This window comes from Neovison vison, chromosome 9, assembly GCF_020171115.1.
Source record: "Neovison vison isolate M4711 chromosome 9, ASM_NN_V1, whole genome shotgun sequence".
In the NCBI taxonomy this organism is placed as follows: Eukaryota; Metazoa; Chordata; class Mammalia; order Carnivora; family Mustelidae; genus Neogale; species Neogale vison.
Genome location: NC_058099.1, coordinates 42,631,308 through 42,647,196, shown reverse-complemented (window position 1 = coordinate 42,647,196; position 15,889 = coordinate 42,631,308). Strand labels below are relative to the sequence as shown.

The 15,889-nt window shown below is 45.6% G+C and overlaps 2 protein-coding genes across 4 annotated transcripts in view; one reads left to right on the top strand and one right to left on the bottom strand.

The window, feature by feature from the left end:
• MOB3B (MOB kinase activator 3B) overlaps positions 1-13,194 on the bottom strand; it is a 202,887-nt gene extending 189,693 nt beyond the window's left edge. Inside the window, exon 1 of one of the 3 annotated variants that reach the window (XM_044265551.1) lies at positions 13,023-13,194. The gene's annotated coding sequence lies outside the window, so the exon portion shown is untranslated. Of the gene's footprint in view, positions 1-12,336; positions 12,355-13,022 lie in introns of those variants that run through there. The other 2 variants (XM_044265553.1, XM_044265552.1) reach the window with 2 other exon arrangements.
• IFNK (interferon kappa) lies at positions 7,453-8,274 on the top strand. Its single transcript, XM_044265554.1, has one exon. It carries the CDS (start codon positions 7,603-7,605, stop codon positions 8,227-8,229), a length of 627 nt encoding a protein of 208 aa, XP_044121489.1. The 5' UTR covers positions 7,453-7,602; the 3' UTR covers positions 8,230-8,274.
• Positions 13,195-15,889: the final 2,695 nt, after the last annotated feature.

Sequence of the window (15,889 nt, the reverse complement as noted above, 5' to 3'; positions counted from 1 at the left end):
GCGTGAATGTCTGATACTCATTAACACTTCTCTTCCTACATTAAACTTTCTCCTTAGACAAATCAACTGATTCTTAGGGTCTTAAATTATCACCTATAGTTTCTGCTAATAATTTCAAATCTATCTCTCCCATCTAGATCAGCCTCCTGTCCTCATTTAGTCCCACATATCTAACTGCTGGATGAACATCTCCATTTGGCTATCCCATAGACAACTCTAAGCAACTCAACCATAATAAAACTCACCAGTTGCTCCCCTAAGCCTGCTCTTCCTCTCATATGCTTCCTCTTACTTGGTGACACAATATAATTAGTTAGAAAACTGGGCTGCTTCCTGGTCTAGTTCCACTTCCTCACCCTCCCATCCCAAATCAATTATTAAGACCCATCAATCTTACTTCCTAGGTAATTCCCTTCCATACCTACTATGACTGTCCTAATTCAAACTTCCATCAGTTCTCGCCTTTCAAGATTCAGCTCTGGTTATCACTGCCTCCAGGACCCTCTGCAAGGACAGGGACGACTCTGGCTTTTCTGTCCCTGTATTCCTGGAATTTGTCATCGTGTCTAACACCACAGGCAACAGATGATGATGATGATGATGACAACGACGACGACAATGACGACGGTGCGTATCATTTAATGACCACTTACTATGTACCAGGCACTGTTCTCAGCAATTTGTATCTCCACAACCATCCTCTAGGGTAGGTTCTCATGATCTCTATTTACTGACAAAGCACAGGAAGTTTAAGTGACTTGCTCAAAGCTATACGGTTGTACCAAGAGGTTGCTAAACGGACTGAAATTCAATTTATATTAAAATAAAGTCATAAGGTAAAATAGTGGAACAGATACCTATTTGTTCAATACATATTTACAGAACATATATTATGTGTTAAGCCGCGGAGACACAAGTAAATGAATACGTGAACGCTTTAATTTCAGAAATGGGGGGAATCTCTCAGAAAACTCAGTCCAAGCCCTTCTCCAGGCCTGCACTGACCCGGGAATCTGGGAAACCAGTCATTATCTACAGAATTCTAAATAACTCTGAGCAATAGTAGGGGTAGCAGACTTAACTCAGGGTTTCCTCCTTTGCTATCCCCTTTCCCACAAAGCTGAGAAGCCACTGTGAGGTACTAGAAAGAGCTATAGTTCCTCCCTTCCTGGCCTCAAAACAGTGACAGTCCCCAGCCTCCAAGATCCCCTCTCTTTTGACTGTAGGTGGGCTGCTCCTCTCAGCGGAGGCAGGGAGAACAGAGTTCGCTGCATGCTGGTGAAAGGCTTTCACTGATGGTACTGAGGTCAGAAGACCTATGTCAGCCTGATTTTGTCCCCAAGTAGCACTCTCGCCTTGGGCAAGTCAATTCACCCCTCTGACCCCAGTAGTCTATCTCTCTTAAGTGTCCTTCCAAACCTACATTCTATGATTTAGATTCTGTACTTCATAGGCTACCAAGAGGCAGGGGTCTTGGCAAGAAGAGACCCTTCATCCACTCCCCCTGGCTCCAGTATATTATTCCTGGACACTACTCCCAAACCAAGCATTGCTCAGTTCCTAAAGAAATTCTAAAAATTGAGGCATGCGAGTCTTCTGTCAGTCTAAGAAAAGTCCACTTAAATTTTCCCATAATAATGCCTTTCTTTGTTATTCATAAATGTCAGGAAACCTATGACTGCATGCAAGCTGACAGAAATTAAAAGAAGACCCTGTTCTCATCTCTGCAATGGCAGCTACCTTTTAAACATTTATCCAAGATAGGAGTGCCCGGGTGGCTCAGTCAGTTAATCACATGATTTTGGATTTCGGCTCAGGTCATGATCTCAAGGTCCTAGGGTTAAGCCCCATGTTGAGCTCCACTCAGGCTCCATGCTCAGGAAGAATTTAGTTTGAGTAGTCTTTCTCTCCCCCACCCTCTGCTCACTCTCTCTCTCTAACAAATAAAGAGATCATATAAATAAATACAAATATATATACGTGTGTGTGTGTGTTGTGCATATCTCCAAGGCAAGAGGATATGTCTGTCCATCACTCACTCCACTCTTGCTGTTTCTTCTCAGACTGTGGCACTCTTGGATGTGGTCTGGGAAGAAATCCATGTTTACTCAGTGAGTCCATGAAAGCCCCATTAGGGTTCAAACTGACCAAGAGAAAAAAAAAAAAAGGATATAGGTGGAAGCTATTCTGGTAATCCCAAAACTGAGGGTAGGTTTTACTGATGTTGGATATTTATTTACTTAAATATTCACTTCACATGGTAAATGTCTTTTTGCCAGGGATCATTTTCAAAAAGCTAAAATTAATTCCACACACAGGTTACTATGTGCATCATCTGAAACTGCTATAAACTAGAACCCAGGGTAAGTCTGTCCAAAGACCTTCTTAAGGGTGACATGATGAGAAACAAAACAAAACCCAGAGAACCAAACAAAGCTACTGGGAGCATCTACTATAATAGGGAAGTGGCAATACTGGGGGAAGGAATGCTCTCAGAACCTCGTTTTGCTTGCATAGCAAACTTGATGATCCTAAGAAATCACATGGCAGTTTTTTATTCAACAAATATTTAGTGTGTTGATGTAAGAGATGCCATGGATACAAAATTCAATAACTGTCTGGACAGTCAGGCATGTGAGTCACCCAAACAACACAGATCTATGTGATACCCCTACTGTACAGGTATGGCTGTGCTCATGACCTCAGCAGCCACGGGGAGAAAGCAGTGGAGGTCGGAGCTCCTACCCAGCCTTCTGTGAACTTGTCAGTTTCCCCAATGCTGAACTTTGTCCTCCCCAGATCCCTACACTCAAAGAACCAAACCACCCAATAATTTCCCTGTCACTGAGACACAGTTTCGTTCTTTCAGTCATCCAGCAAATAATTACTGAGCACCTACCTTGTGCCAGGTGCTGTGAAAGACACCTGGATCCGTCTGATCCGGGTCTAGCGACCCATTTATCTCGGGCCTCATACTCATGAAAGGTTCATAATGTAGATTGTTAAGATTATATGCAAATGATATCATATATACAGTCAGAGGTACACTTACAGGGTTAAACTTTAAAGCACATCAGAACTTTTATAACGTCGGTTTAGCAATTGTCAAAAATACACACAAATCTCCCCACTACTGGGCCACGTATCATCCAAGGAAGTGATCTGGGTCCCTCCCCATCACTGCAGGTCTTGCGGTACAGTCAAGAGAGGAAAGCAAGCAAGCCAGTTGTACTGTGCTCACAGAACTTTGTGTTTAGTGGGGAGACAGGTATGGAACAGGACATGTATCAGACCAACAACGAGTTATCTCTGGGAGAGCAGCATGGCGTGAGGCTGAGCAGGCAAGTAGAGCTTTCCCTTTATCTACAGTGTTCAAATTTTTACTATAAAGACATTTCCATGTACTACTTGGGTAGTCATTACAAATTTCTGGATCAGGTACATCATTAAAAGACCAGCCAAGGGGCGCCTGGGTGGCTCAGTGGGTTGGGCCTCTGCCTTCGGCTCAGGTCATGATCTCAGGGTCCTGGGATCGAGCCCCACATCAGGCTCTCTGCTCAGCGGGGAGCCTGCTTCCTCCTCTCTCTGTGCCTGCCTCTCTGCCTGCTTGTCATCTCTCTCTGTCAAATAAATAAATAAAATCTTAAAAAAAAAAAAAAAAAAAAAAAAAAGACCAGCCAAGAAGAGGACTCGAAGAGCATGAGAGAGGCTGACCCCAATGTGAGAGGCAGGGAGAATGAGCCAAACACCAAGATGGAGCTTCAGGGCTGGTCTGGAGCTAGAGGGCGGCACACCCCTTTCTGGTGACCATTATCTGCACGGCCTGGGGAGGGCACCGCCAGAGAGGGATGCATGGCTCCCCATCTCAGAGCTCTCTACTGGGCACAATCACTTTCTGACTCCACAAATAGAACCACCTACTTTCAGGTACTGAGTAACATAGATGATCAACATGTTACACTCACCTTGGTATGAAACTTGCCTTTTCGTGGACAGCAATAAATCCTACCAGAGAATACTACTAAATGCTCCCAGGCTGAATCACAGTGATCCTGTCTAGACTGAAATGTCTCATCTCTCCACTTTGTCAAACAAATTGTGCCTTGCCCATTACTGTTCACCTTGTAACCCATATGGGCTTTACATGGTTCTATCGGCAAGAGGGCAGCCTCTGACCACATATAAATGATCTCAAGACATGCTAGAGAAATAAGAGCAGATATCATGGAAATGCCATTAGCTATGGCAACACACACATTACTAATGACAGATGGAGCAGTTGTTAACACACAAATTTGCAGATAAAAACATTGTCTTACACTGTCATTCTTTTCCATTTTCCTGATATTCTGAGATATACTCACATGGCATGGCTTTTGCAGAACAGAGACAAGACCAATGACTGATCATCCAATAATATAATACTTCTGATCAGAGCAATTTGTGTGTGTGTGTGTGTGTGTTTGAACACATGTGCGTGCACATATAATATATTCAGCAAGACAGGTGCCCCCTGGGAGTGTGCTATGCACAGTTTTTAGGGAAATATATACAGGTAAAGTCAGCACGGAGTTATACAACTGAATGCACCTCTCCAAGCAGTGAACAGCCAGCAGAGACAAAGTTTCCTGTAAAGGGTTTCATGTCTGAGTTCTACTATAAAAGCTCAATGGGAGTTTGTACAGTGGACAGGGTTACCGGGTAAAATAATGGGACACCCAGTTAAATTGGAATGTGGTGTAAATGCCGAGTGATTTTTTTTTTTAGCATAGGTAATTCCCAAATACTGCATGGGTGTTCTGTATTTTTATTTTCAAAATTAGACATAGATAAGAACTTTTTAAAAGCTAACAGTGGAAGAGGGGAAGATATCCATGTCAATCATCTTTCCTTTTTTGTCATGAATCTTGTCACCATCAGCATCAACTAACATTTACAGCACAAGGGGATGAGGCCCATGCTATAGGGAAGACCTATGAATTACACCAGCCAAAATGCTCAGAATGTGCTTGCTTCTTCACTCATGGACTCCTCGAGATCACGCACTCTACCTTATTCTTCATCCTCAAGACCCACCCAGTGACTGGCATGTGGTACTAGCTCAAAATACAGTTTTGAATAAATAAGGATGAGATATGGAATGACTATAAAGGGAGGAAATTTGGGGTGAGCAGGATAAAATGACAAAACTGTACATGGCAGAGAACAGAGGAACTGTCATGATGGTTGACAAGAGCGACATCTGTAGCCGCCCCCATCGACTGTGAGCAGAACCTTGGAGCGTAGTAATTCAACTGAACAAACTCTGAGTTTGGTTTAGTAAGACAGAACTGTCTCAAGTGCAAGGAAGTCTAAGCATTCTAAGTGGGCAGGGCAGGGAGAAATACACAAAGTTGGGAAATCCACAATTATGCCCTTAAAAAAGCCATAACAGAGGCAGACAACACATTTAAAAGCCCCAAAGAGGGACAAGCAGTTCCTTCTAGGACAAGGTAACGAGCTTTAGACGTAAGAGTTCTATGAGCTAGGGGCGTCTGTGTGGCTCAGTGGGTTAAGCCTCTACCTTCGGCTCAGGTCATGATCTCAGGTTCCTGGGATTGAGCCCCGCATCGGGCTCTCTGCTCAGCGGGGAGCCTGCTTCCCCCCCCCTCTCTCTGCCTGCCTCTCTGCCTACTTGTGATCTGTCTCTCTCTCTGTCAAATAAATAAATAAAATCTTTGAAAAAAAAAAAAAAGAAGTTCTATGAGCTATATAAGAAGGTATGGCCTACAGAGATGCTTTGCACTCTACAGACTGTGTGTTTGTTTAATCATAAATATATATATAAACATACGTATTTTTATTAAAAGGTTGCAAACATGGTGCACTGAACTCCCACATATTCTATGCTACTCTATGGAATGAGAACTGAGTCTTGGGGTAAATTCACATGTCCTCTGGAAGTATCCTAGAGCGGCACTTGGGTGGCTCAGTGGGTTGGGCCTTCGGCTCAGGTCATGATCTTGGGGTCCTGGGATCGAGTCCCATACTGGGCTCTCTGCTTGGCAGGGAGCCTGCTTCCCCTCTCTCTCTGCCTACTTGTGATCTCTCTCTGTCAAATAAATAAATAAAAATCTTTTAAAAATTAAAAAAAAAGATTTTTTTTCTGCACATATATGCACATGTAGGTATTTCACAAACATACTGTTGGCCTCTATATACTACCCATGTAAGCTTGGTTTTAAACTACAAAGTGAATTTACCCAAGTGACCAAATATACTTAACCACCTACCTACTACTGAACATTTAAATTGTTTTCCCTTTTTTTTCTTTTTGTATGATAAACTTCCTGACAGCGAAGTCTTTAAAGATGTCCATCATTATTTCTTGGGGATAAATTCCTAGAGGGAGAACTGCTGAGTCAAAGACCATGTGCATTTTTAAGTCTTTGGATACATATCACCATTTTGCTCTCTAAGAAGGTTGCGTCAATGTATAATGTTATAATTATAAAATATTAAAGGGCTCGTTTTCAAAATTTTTTCCAGGTTAGTCACCTCATAGAATGTGTGAAATCGTTATTTAGAGAGTGCACACATAGAGTAATATATGTAGTAAGTACTTCTATGATGGGTATCAGAGGCATGGGAAAAATTAGGCAGCCGTGGGAGGTGCTAGTTTGGGTTTAACTAAAGGAAAGGCTAGTTGGAGAGTAACAACACTTTCTTTCTTTTTTTTTTTTTTTAAAGATTTTATTTATTTGATAGACAGAGTTACAAGTAGGCAGAGAGGCAGTCAGAGAAGAGGAGGAAGCAGGCTTCCTGCTGAGCAGAGAGCCCAATGCAGGGCTTGATCCCAGGACCCTGAGATCATGACCTGGACCAAAGGCAGAGGCTTTAACCCACTGAGCCACCCAGGCGCCCCGTAACAACACTTTCTAATGACAACAGAAAACCAAGCCAGCTTACAGTAAGTGCCATGCTCAAACTGACCAACTCTGTTTTTCATCTTCTTTGAGACCCAGGAAAATTAAAAAAAGAGAAAATATCCAAATAGAGAAGCTTAATTTAACAAGAGTAGGGAAACCTAGGCTATGTTCTATCCTGGTGGCCCTGCAATCAAATAATTAAAGTCATCTGGCCGACATCTATGATTAACTCAATGAGAGAGGCCGTTTGGCTACATGGCCAGATCCAAAAAATAAATAAATAAATTTCTTTAACGGATCGCTCGCCCTCTTATGTAACAGGGTTGGATGGATGAGTGTATAGAGTCAGGACTTTCAGTTCTTTCTGAAACAGTCTGCATCAATCTTGTTACGACAATCCTGGAGTCCTGGGATGGGTCATCCCAACTACTAAGGTAATGCAACGGTAATGCTTTGCTCACTTTAAAGAAAAAGATTAGCATTTCTAAAGTCAGCGTCACCCAAAGTCAAAACAAACCTCAGAGGCAACGGGAAGGGGCTGAAACCCTGAGAAACATAAAATGAGGAATGAGAAAACTCCTCCCCACCGAAGATTATTCAGGTGTATAAAAGGCACACGTCGGGATCCTTAAGACCTAAAACATCACTGTCAACCCTGAGTCTGGTGGATTTTTTAGCTTGAGGGGGAAAAAAAATGAGCACGAAGCCTGACGTGATTCGAAAGTGTCTGTGGCCTGCATGCCTTGTGGGTCTCCTCATCACTGGCATCCTCTCTCTGGACTGTAACTCGCTGCACTTCCACCTGAGGAAAGTCACCTGGCAAAACCTGAGACTTCTGAGCAGTACGGGCAGCTCCTTTCCTGCAGAGTGCCTGAGCGAAACCAAAGCGTTTGAGTTGCCCCAAGAGATCCTGTCACACACCCAGCCTGTGAAAAGGTACATCAAGGAGGCCTTCTATGAAATGTCTATACAGGCCTTCAATATCTTCAGTCAGTACACCCTCAAATCCACTTGGGAAAGCGACTATCTGAAACAAATCCAAATCAGACTTGATCAGCAGCTGCAGTACTTGGAACAATGCCTGGAGGAAGAGGAGAAGGAAAAGGAAGACTGGAAAGAGATGACAGAAGATGGGATGAACTGGTCAGGAGCTCTGGTCCCCCAGCTGAGCAGCCTAGAACTGAGGAGATATTTCAATAGGATAGACAACTTCCTGAAAGAAAAGAGATACAGTCACTGTGCCTGGGAAATCATCCGAGCGGAAATCAGAAGATGTTTCTACTACTTTCAGAAATTTGCAGCCCTACTCAGGAAGAAATAAGGTATATGTTTTAGAATTAAAATTCCCTTTCTCTCCAACATCTCCCTCTCCTTTGTCTTCTTTTTAAGAATTTTTGGGATATCCTATAAGCCTGCCCACCATTGGAGTGGCGGTGATTTAGGTAATGTTTGCTGTCTCTAAAGTTGGCCTTGAGACATCAGCTATATCCATCTTTCTAAGAGGTGCCAACCACCTCTGGGTACCAACAGTCTTCTTCTTAGAAAGTTCTGAAGATAGTTTTATTTTTTTTTTAAGATTTTATTTATTTATTTGACAGACAGAGATCACAAGTAGGCAGAGGCAGGCAGAGAGAGTGGGGGAAGCAGGCTCCCAGCTGAGCAGAAAGCCTGATGCCGGGCTCAGTCCCAGGACCCTGAGATCATGACCTGAGCCAAAGGCAGAGGCTTTAACCCACTGAGCCAACCAGGTGCCCCTGAAGATAGTTTTAAATAAAGGAATAAGATCCTCTCCATGTTCTACTCTTTTCTTTCTCTTTCTTTTGCTATTTTTTACTTGCATTGCTCTATGGCCTTTGAACTTCACCATGCCAATGTTAGAGGATATGAATGAGAGAATGTTGCAAAATGTAACACCTCAGTGATTTAACTGTCATGCTGCCAAGGCTGTGTATTCTGTGATAGTTGAGCATGTTAAAGGAGCTTATACAAGCTTTCATGGAGTTAAAACCCTTCTTTTCTCTCCCTGCACTCAGAAAAAAAAAAAAAAAGTGAAATTTCTGTCCTATTTGCTTCTCAGTTTGGTTTGTTTGAAATTATATAGTTTGTAGGATGGCATTTTATTTTATTTTTTTTAAAGAGAATGAAGATCCTCAGTGATATCAGATAGTTGAATTAGACGGCCATTAAGTTCTCACTCATCCTTTGAGAGCCAATGATTGTAATGTAGAAAACACAGCTCATTCCTACTGCATACTATTTGATTTCTACATCCAAGGGCATGGAAAATGCTGCCAAAAAAAAAAAAATATATATATATATATATATATATAGAGAGAGAGAGAGAGAGAGAGAGAGAGTGAGTCTGTTTTTCTGTGTTTTTTTAAATGCCTGAGATGAAGTACCTGCATATTTCACACCGAGTTGCACACTGGATTTTCCCAATAGGAAGACCACTTTCTGACTGTTAAGTAGACTAGTTATAATAATACACAACACTTTAACCTCACTTATCTTTTTAGAAATTATTTTGTATCCAGGTTCCCTAGATATTTACTTAAATTTTCTTGTGTGATCCTTCATCTGTGTTAATCCATCATCCAGCTGAAATTAATTTTTTTCTTCCTCTCTCTCCTCCCCATTTCAGAATCATGTACACCATCAAGCGAGAATTAACAAAAAGACTTGTGGCTATACAAATGGCAAAAGCACAAATGTACCTGGTTCACCCTTGGGAAACCTCCCTTGCTATATCCTGTTTCAAAAGCAAGTTTAGATTCAAAGTTCATTCAAGTACAGGGCTCAAATGGTAAAGCCAAACAAAGAATCTTATAAAACAGAGGCAAATTTCAGGCAAAAATTAAAAGTTGTGGATTATGGTATCCTGGCTATCAGTGGAAGGAATGTAAATAAAATTAGTTAAATCCATTAGTAAAAACAACTCATTAAGAGTTGTTCTAAATGAAGAAAAAAAAGTCACCATAAACTGTAAAGATGATGGGGGTTGCGAGCTACTAAGCAGAAAGTATCTGGTATTTTCCAAGAATTTCTCTACTAATGCTTTTGCACAGTCTCCCTAATAACTCTACCAGAGATCATGTCAGTCATTTTAGTAATTTATGGTTGCAGTCTTGCCAAATGTCTGCTATGCTAGAGGGAAGAGAATTGGCACTTCAAGTCAATAAAGATTGTCCGATTACAAGGGCAAGGTCAGAAGTCAGAACACTATGCTTTCACTAAGAGCACCTCTAGTCAGAAAAGGGAGAACATCCCCACTGAAAAAAATTAGTTAAGGACATAAACTGGCATCATCATAAAGGAAGAAATACTAACAGACAACAGGAAAAATGTTTAATCTCATTTGTGGTTAAAGAAATACAAAAGAAGACAAGAGGATACCTCCCATCCATCTGGCAGAAATGAAAAAGTGATTATAATATAAAGTATGAGCGGGGTGTGGGATACAGGAAAAAAAAAATCCTCTTGTATATTGTTAGACAGCAGGTAAAGTGGCACAACTTTCCTACAAGACAATATGGCAATCTCAAGTATCCTAAAAAGTGCACTCTCTTTTAATTTAGCTATACTAAGCTCCAGAAATTAATCCAAGGAAATGATTGGGTAAGACTGTTTACTGGAGCCTTATTTATAATATCCCCTTTCCTTTTGTCTTCATTTTTACCTCTCAATATTGTCTATGTTTTCTACAATGATTTGGGGAAGGGGAGGCGAAGTCTAAAGTTAAAGAAACTGTTCAAGCTCATCTTTCACTGCAATTACCCTATTTTCCTTACGGGGGTAGACTGGGACAAACACTGCCCTTTCACGTGATTAATGATGCCTCTGGGCACTTCTTAAGCAACCCAGGTCTGCCGTGTTCTACTCCTGCTGCTACTAAGTAGCTGCTAAATTTCAAAGGTATCCTTCCTTAGGCATCATTTTCATGAGACCTTTGTAAAGTGCCTTCCATTGCTTCAGAAATTTCACTTTTTTTCTTTTGTTGGTGCCACTGATAATATCCAGAAATCACTAGAGAAAGTGCTTCCTGACTTAGCAGTCTCCTTTGTTTTTCTGTTGACTGAATTAAAGTCAAATTTCTGGTAAGTCAGATAAAGGGAAAACTCCCAGAACTGTGCAGAGGTCCCACATAAAATGCTTGAGTGGGTACCTAGGTCACAGGTGTTCTGATGGAAGCTTGCTTCCTCCCTCCCCATGCTCCGGGAAGGGATCAAAGGGTAGAGAGTAGAAAGAGTGTAATTGAGCTTCCCTGAAATAGGAACGACTGGGCCTCCATGAGAAAATGCTGGCAACACCACTACAGTAAAGCTGAGCGTGCACAGTTTCTAACAGGTGCACAGGCTTGGCCTCCCCTCACCGGCAAAAACGACTGTCTGGGCACCGTAAGGGAACTCTGCCTTCTCAGAGTGCCTACTTTGCTGTTGCCCTACCTCCTTAATAATCCAACTAAGAAGAGGCACGATGTGTAAGCATCTGACTTGCGAGGGAAGGCAAAGAAGCAGGGCCACCTATAACCTAACAGGCACACCCCCTGGGGAACTCGGAGGCAGTTCCAAGCCACTGGTTCGCAAGGACTTGTTGGCGTGAACACTGCCCTGGCGGCGCCCCTCTGCGCGGTATCCTCCGGATTTGCTTTTTTCCAAATGCTTACAGGGGGCCTGGGATTTAAACTTGGAGCCCTGCCCCTAAGTCAAAATTCCACGTTCAGTCTGGAGGGAGCCACCTAACCACTGTTTCTAGGCAAAGTCTTGAGGCTTCTTGGGTTACTTCCTTCTCCATTCTCGCCTGTTCTCCAGTCCCTGAAAACTCGCAGACCCCAGGACCTCGGCTTTCCGCCTACCCAAAGTGCCCTGATCCCGTCCCCCCTGCCCTGGAAGTGGCCCAGCCACAGGCCTTCGGGCGGATATTTAAATCCGCTGGAACCACCCAAGGACACCCTGGCGGAGGGCGGAAGGTTTCTCCCACTCTCGGGAAAGCGGCACCCCTCTCCGGCTGCGCCCTTCGCGGCGCGTCTGGGATCGGATCCGAGAAACGCGCCCCGGGCCACAGGCAGCCGAGGAGGCGGGGAAGCAGCAACTTTCCCTCCGCCCTCTAACCGCAGGGCCTTGGTGCGGCGGCCTCGCGGGGGCCGGGCTCCTCGCCCTTCCCCGTCGGGATGCCGGGCGGGAGCCGGCCGTGTGGCTGGCGGGCGGTAGGGGAGTGCGGGGAAGACCCGGGGGGCGTCCTGCTCTCCGCGAGCCCCGTCAGATGTTACAAAGGCAAACAATAGGGGAGACGAGGAGAAACAAAAGGCCATTCGTCACGATCTCCACGGGCGCTGTGGCGTGGTCCCTGCGGGGAGGACATCTGGGAGGCGGTCAGGAAGGTGGGTGAAGGGGGGAGCCTGAGGGGCCTGCAGGTCTCCGGTACTCACTTGCCTGGCACCGGAGGGCGGCCCTTTTCCATTCGGAGAGGGGGTCCCAAGGCAGGGAGGACAATCAAAGGAAAGTTCAGGGGTTTTCACCTTCCTCGGCGCAGGGGAAGGGAGGGGCTGGATTCCAGATGTTTGACAGTTGTTGGCCCAAGGGGGCAGCAGAGCTTCCCAGTCCTTCAGCCACGCGCTCCCTCCCCGAAGCCCCGACAGTGCCCGGGGCGAGCGGGCCGGCGGCGCAGCCCGCGCCCAGCCTCCGCACACGCCGGGAGCGCCGTGCTCCCACCCGGCGCACTTTCGCAAAAAAAGTTTGTCTTCCCGCCGCCCGCAGCCCGACCCCGCACGCGGCAGTCTCCCGCGATTCCGGACGGCTCCGGGACGCACTTGTGCCCCGCGGGCCATGCATTTTACTGCTAGAGCTTTCACAGTCAAGGCCCGGGAGCCCGGGCTGGGGACTGGACTCTCGTTCCCGCCCGAGAAGGGCACGCGAGGAGCCGGCCTGAGCCGAGGCGCGGGCAGGGGTCTGACGCGGATCGCAGCCCCGGAGCCGCCGCTCGCCCCCGCCCCCCCCACCCCCGACGCGTCCTCCCCCAGGGGCGCCCCACACCGCGGCCCGCCCCGGCGCCCCGGAGGGCAAGCAGCTGCTTGGCGGCGCCACCTCGCCTCGCCGCGCGCGGGCTCTCACTCACCGTGGGCTTTTACCTTCAGCCCGCGGCCCTGTCGGCTCCTGCGCCGGATCAGCCGCAGCCGGCGCCGGAGGAGGGCGGCGAGCCGGGGGCCGGACGGGCGACGCTTGCGGATCCACGCGGCGGGCGCGGAGCGAGCGGCTAGGGGCCAGCGCGCGCGGTCTCCACGAGCGCGCGGGCGAGCGAGCGCGGGGTTGGAGCTCTAGCCGCCGCCGTTCCGAAGTAGCCCCCACAGGCGCCCAGCGCGCGGCTGTCTCGCGGGGGCGCCGACTGGGGACCCCTGGCGGCCGCCCGCGGAATGGCAGCTCCGTGAAGTCAGGTCGCCTGGATGCTCATCTTGCCTCCAGCAGAGGTGAGGAATGGGCGCTCTATGCGGGCTCCAGGGCTTGCCAAAAAGACGGGGACCCTCTCACGAGGGCGGAGAGCGAGAGAGCATCAGAAAGTTCGCGTTCTGGGTCCAACACAGCCAAGACACCTAGAAAGGGGGAAATCACTTTCTCCAAGATTTTGTCACTTGTTGAAAAAGACTGTTGGAAAATACTGACGGGGGCGGGAGGAGGGCTTTAATCATTGGAGAATACTGAGATTCTGGCGGCTTTACTAGAACAACCTGGGAGCAGTGGACTGAGAATAGCCTTGGAAGCCGGGCACACCCTGCGACTTTCTACTGTGTGATTTTCGGTCTGTGACTTCTAAACCAGTATTTTCCTCTGTAAATTGGAAGAGCAGTATCTACCTTGCTGGGTGGTTTTAAGGGTAAACTAAACATAGAAAGCATTATTTTTCTTCTTCTTTTTCTTTTTTTTAACATAGAAAGGATTCTTAATAGTCAGAATCACTAGATAAAAACTTCCTAAGGAGGGGCGCCTGGGTGGCTCAGTGGGTTAAGCCCCTGCCTTGGGCTCAGGTCATGATCCCAGGGTCCTGGGATGGAGCCCCGCATCAGGCTCTCTGCTCATCGGGGAGCCTGCTTCCTCCTCTCTCTCTGCCTGCCCCTCTGCCTACTTGTGATCTCTGTCAAATAAATAAATAAAATCTTTAAAGAAAAAAATTCCTGGGTGGCTCAGTGGGTTAAGCCGCTGCCTTCGGCTCAGGTCATGATCTCAGGGTCCTGGGATCGAGTCCCGCATCGGGCTCTCTGCTCAGCGGGGAGCCTGCTTCCTCCTCTCTCTCTCTCTCTGCCTGCCTCTCTGCCTACTTGTAATCTCTCACTGTCAAATAGATAAATAAAATCTTAAAAAAAAAATTCCTAAGGAAAATAATGCCTTCCACATCTTTTTATTTCCCTATAGCTCCTCAGTACATGCCGATTGGGGAGTACCAAATGACTAGGTACTGGATTTTACAATTCTGACTACACACTTTAAAGAGGTATGGAAATATACATATATATGTTATATATTATATATATATATTATTTATTTATTTGAGAGTGCACGTGCACAAGCAAGGGCAGAGGTGAAGGGCAGAGGGAGAGGGAGAAGCTGACTCCCCACTGTGCAGGGAGCCCAATCTAGGGCTTGATCTGGAGGCTCAACCCACTGAGCCACCCAAATATCAGGAAGTATGGAAAAATATTAAGTAGAAATGAGGATGCATATGAGGTCAACATCATTCCCCCAAAAGTGGTTTCCACCACTACTAAATGAGAACCTCTAAAACCACACATTTTCTGCAATATTAAGTAATTTCTGATATCATAAGAAATATTTGATAGTCAAATAGTTATAGTCTAATGATGTTAACACTGGATTAAATGATTCCACTTAATTCTTGGGCAATGCAAAGATATTGGAGATTGTGAATAAGAAACTCAAATATGAGGGTGAAAAATAGTCAGATGCAAATATACAGCCATTAATTAGGCAATGATTCTTATTGAGTAATGCAGTTTCATTTCCAAACTGCCTCAAACCCTAGTCACTGCTTTTAAAGCTTTTGTCCTTTTGGCCTCATGGCAATCAGAACACTCTCATGGTGCAGAACAATCAGGATGGAAGTATCTCTTAATTACCCCAGTTTACCTTTAATTGTCCTTCCCTTTCACTCACTAGTCCCTAATTGGGAAGTCTCTTGCCTGCCTTGCAATACCCTTGGCATGATCTTTTCTGTCCATTCAAAAAGGAAAAATAAGGGTTTTTTGCCTTAAAAACTAAAGCCAAACACTGAGATCTGACTCTGCCCTTGGAGATCTGACTCACGGTCCAGAGTACTGATGAGCAAGACATGCACGCGGTGAAGAGGGCATTCAGTTCTAATCAATAAATATTAATGGAACCATCTCTGCCTCTCTCCTTGCGTTTCAGCTTTGCCTGTGGGAGGAGAGAACTTTCATCCCACTTTTATCCCCTTAGTGGCGATTTCCCCAGGGAGGAATGGTAAATCTTGTGACTGGGAAGGAGCCACCCATATTTCCTGGATAATTTTCATCAGTGAGAGGGGTCATTGTAGTGAATAATACCCCAGTTCTTGCCCACTCTCTCCTAGCTTCTCTGCCTATGACCTGGTGTGCTGGAGAAGGATGGGTCCACCTTCACAGTGTGCTCGGAAGGGCCAGCATTTAGATTCAAGCCCTCCTTGGTCCTACTGCATCCTTGTGTGGTCAGGCTACTACAACAAAGCCTGGGGCTTCCCAATAGCAGAAAGGGATTTCTCACAATTCTGGAGTCTGAGACGTCTAAGATAAGTTGCCATCAGATTCAGTGTTTGGTGAGGGCTTGCTTTCCTCTTAGACAATTTTTCACTGTGTCCTCACAACGCAAAAGGGGGCAGGAAGCTTTCTCAAGCCTCTTTTATAAAGACACTAATCCCATTCATAAGGCATCCTCCCTCATGACTGATCACCACACAGAAGTTCCATCTCCCAATAC

Bases quoted from the DNA above. Each gene is read 5' to 3' on its own strand.
- IFNK (XM_044265554.1), top strand. From the start codon at position 7,603: ATGAGCACGAAGCCTGACGTGATTCGAAAGTGTCTGTGGCCTGCATGC.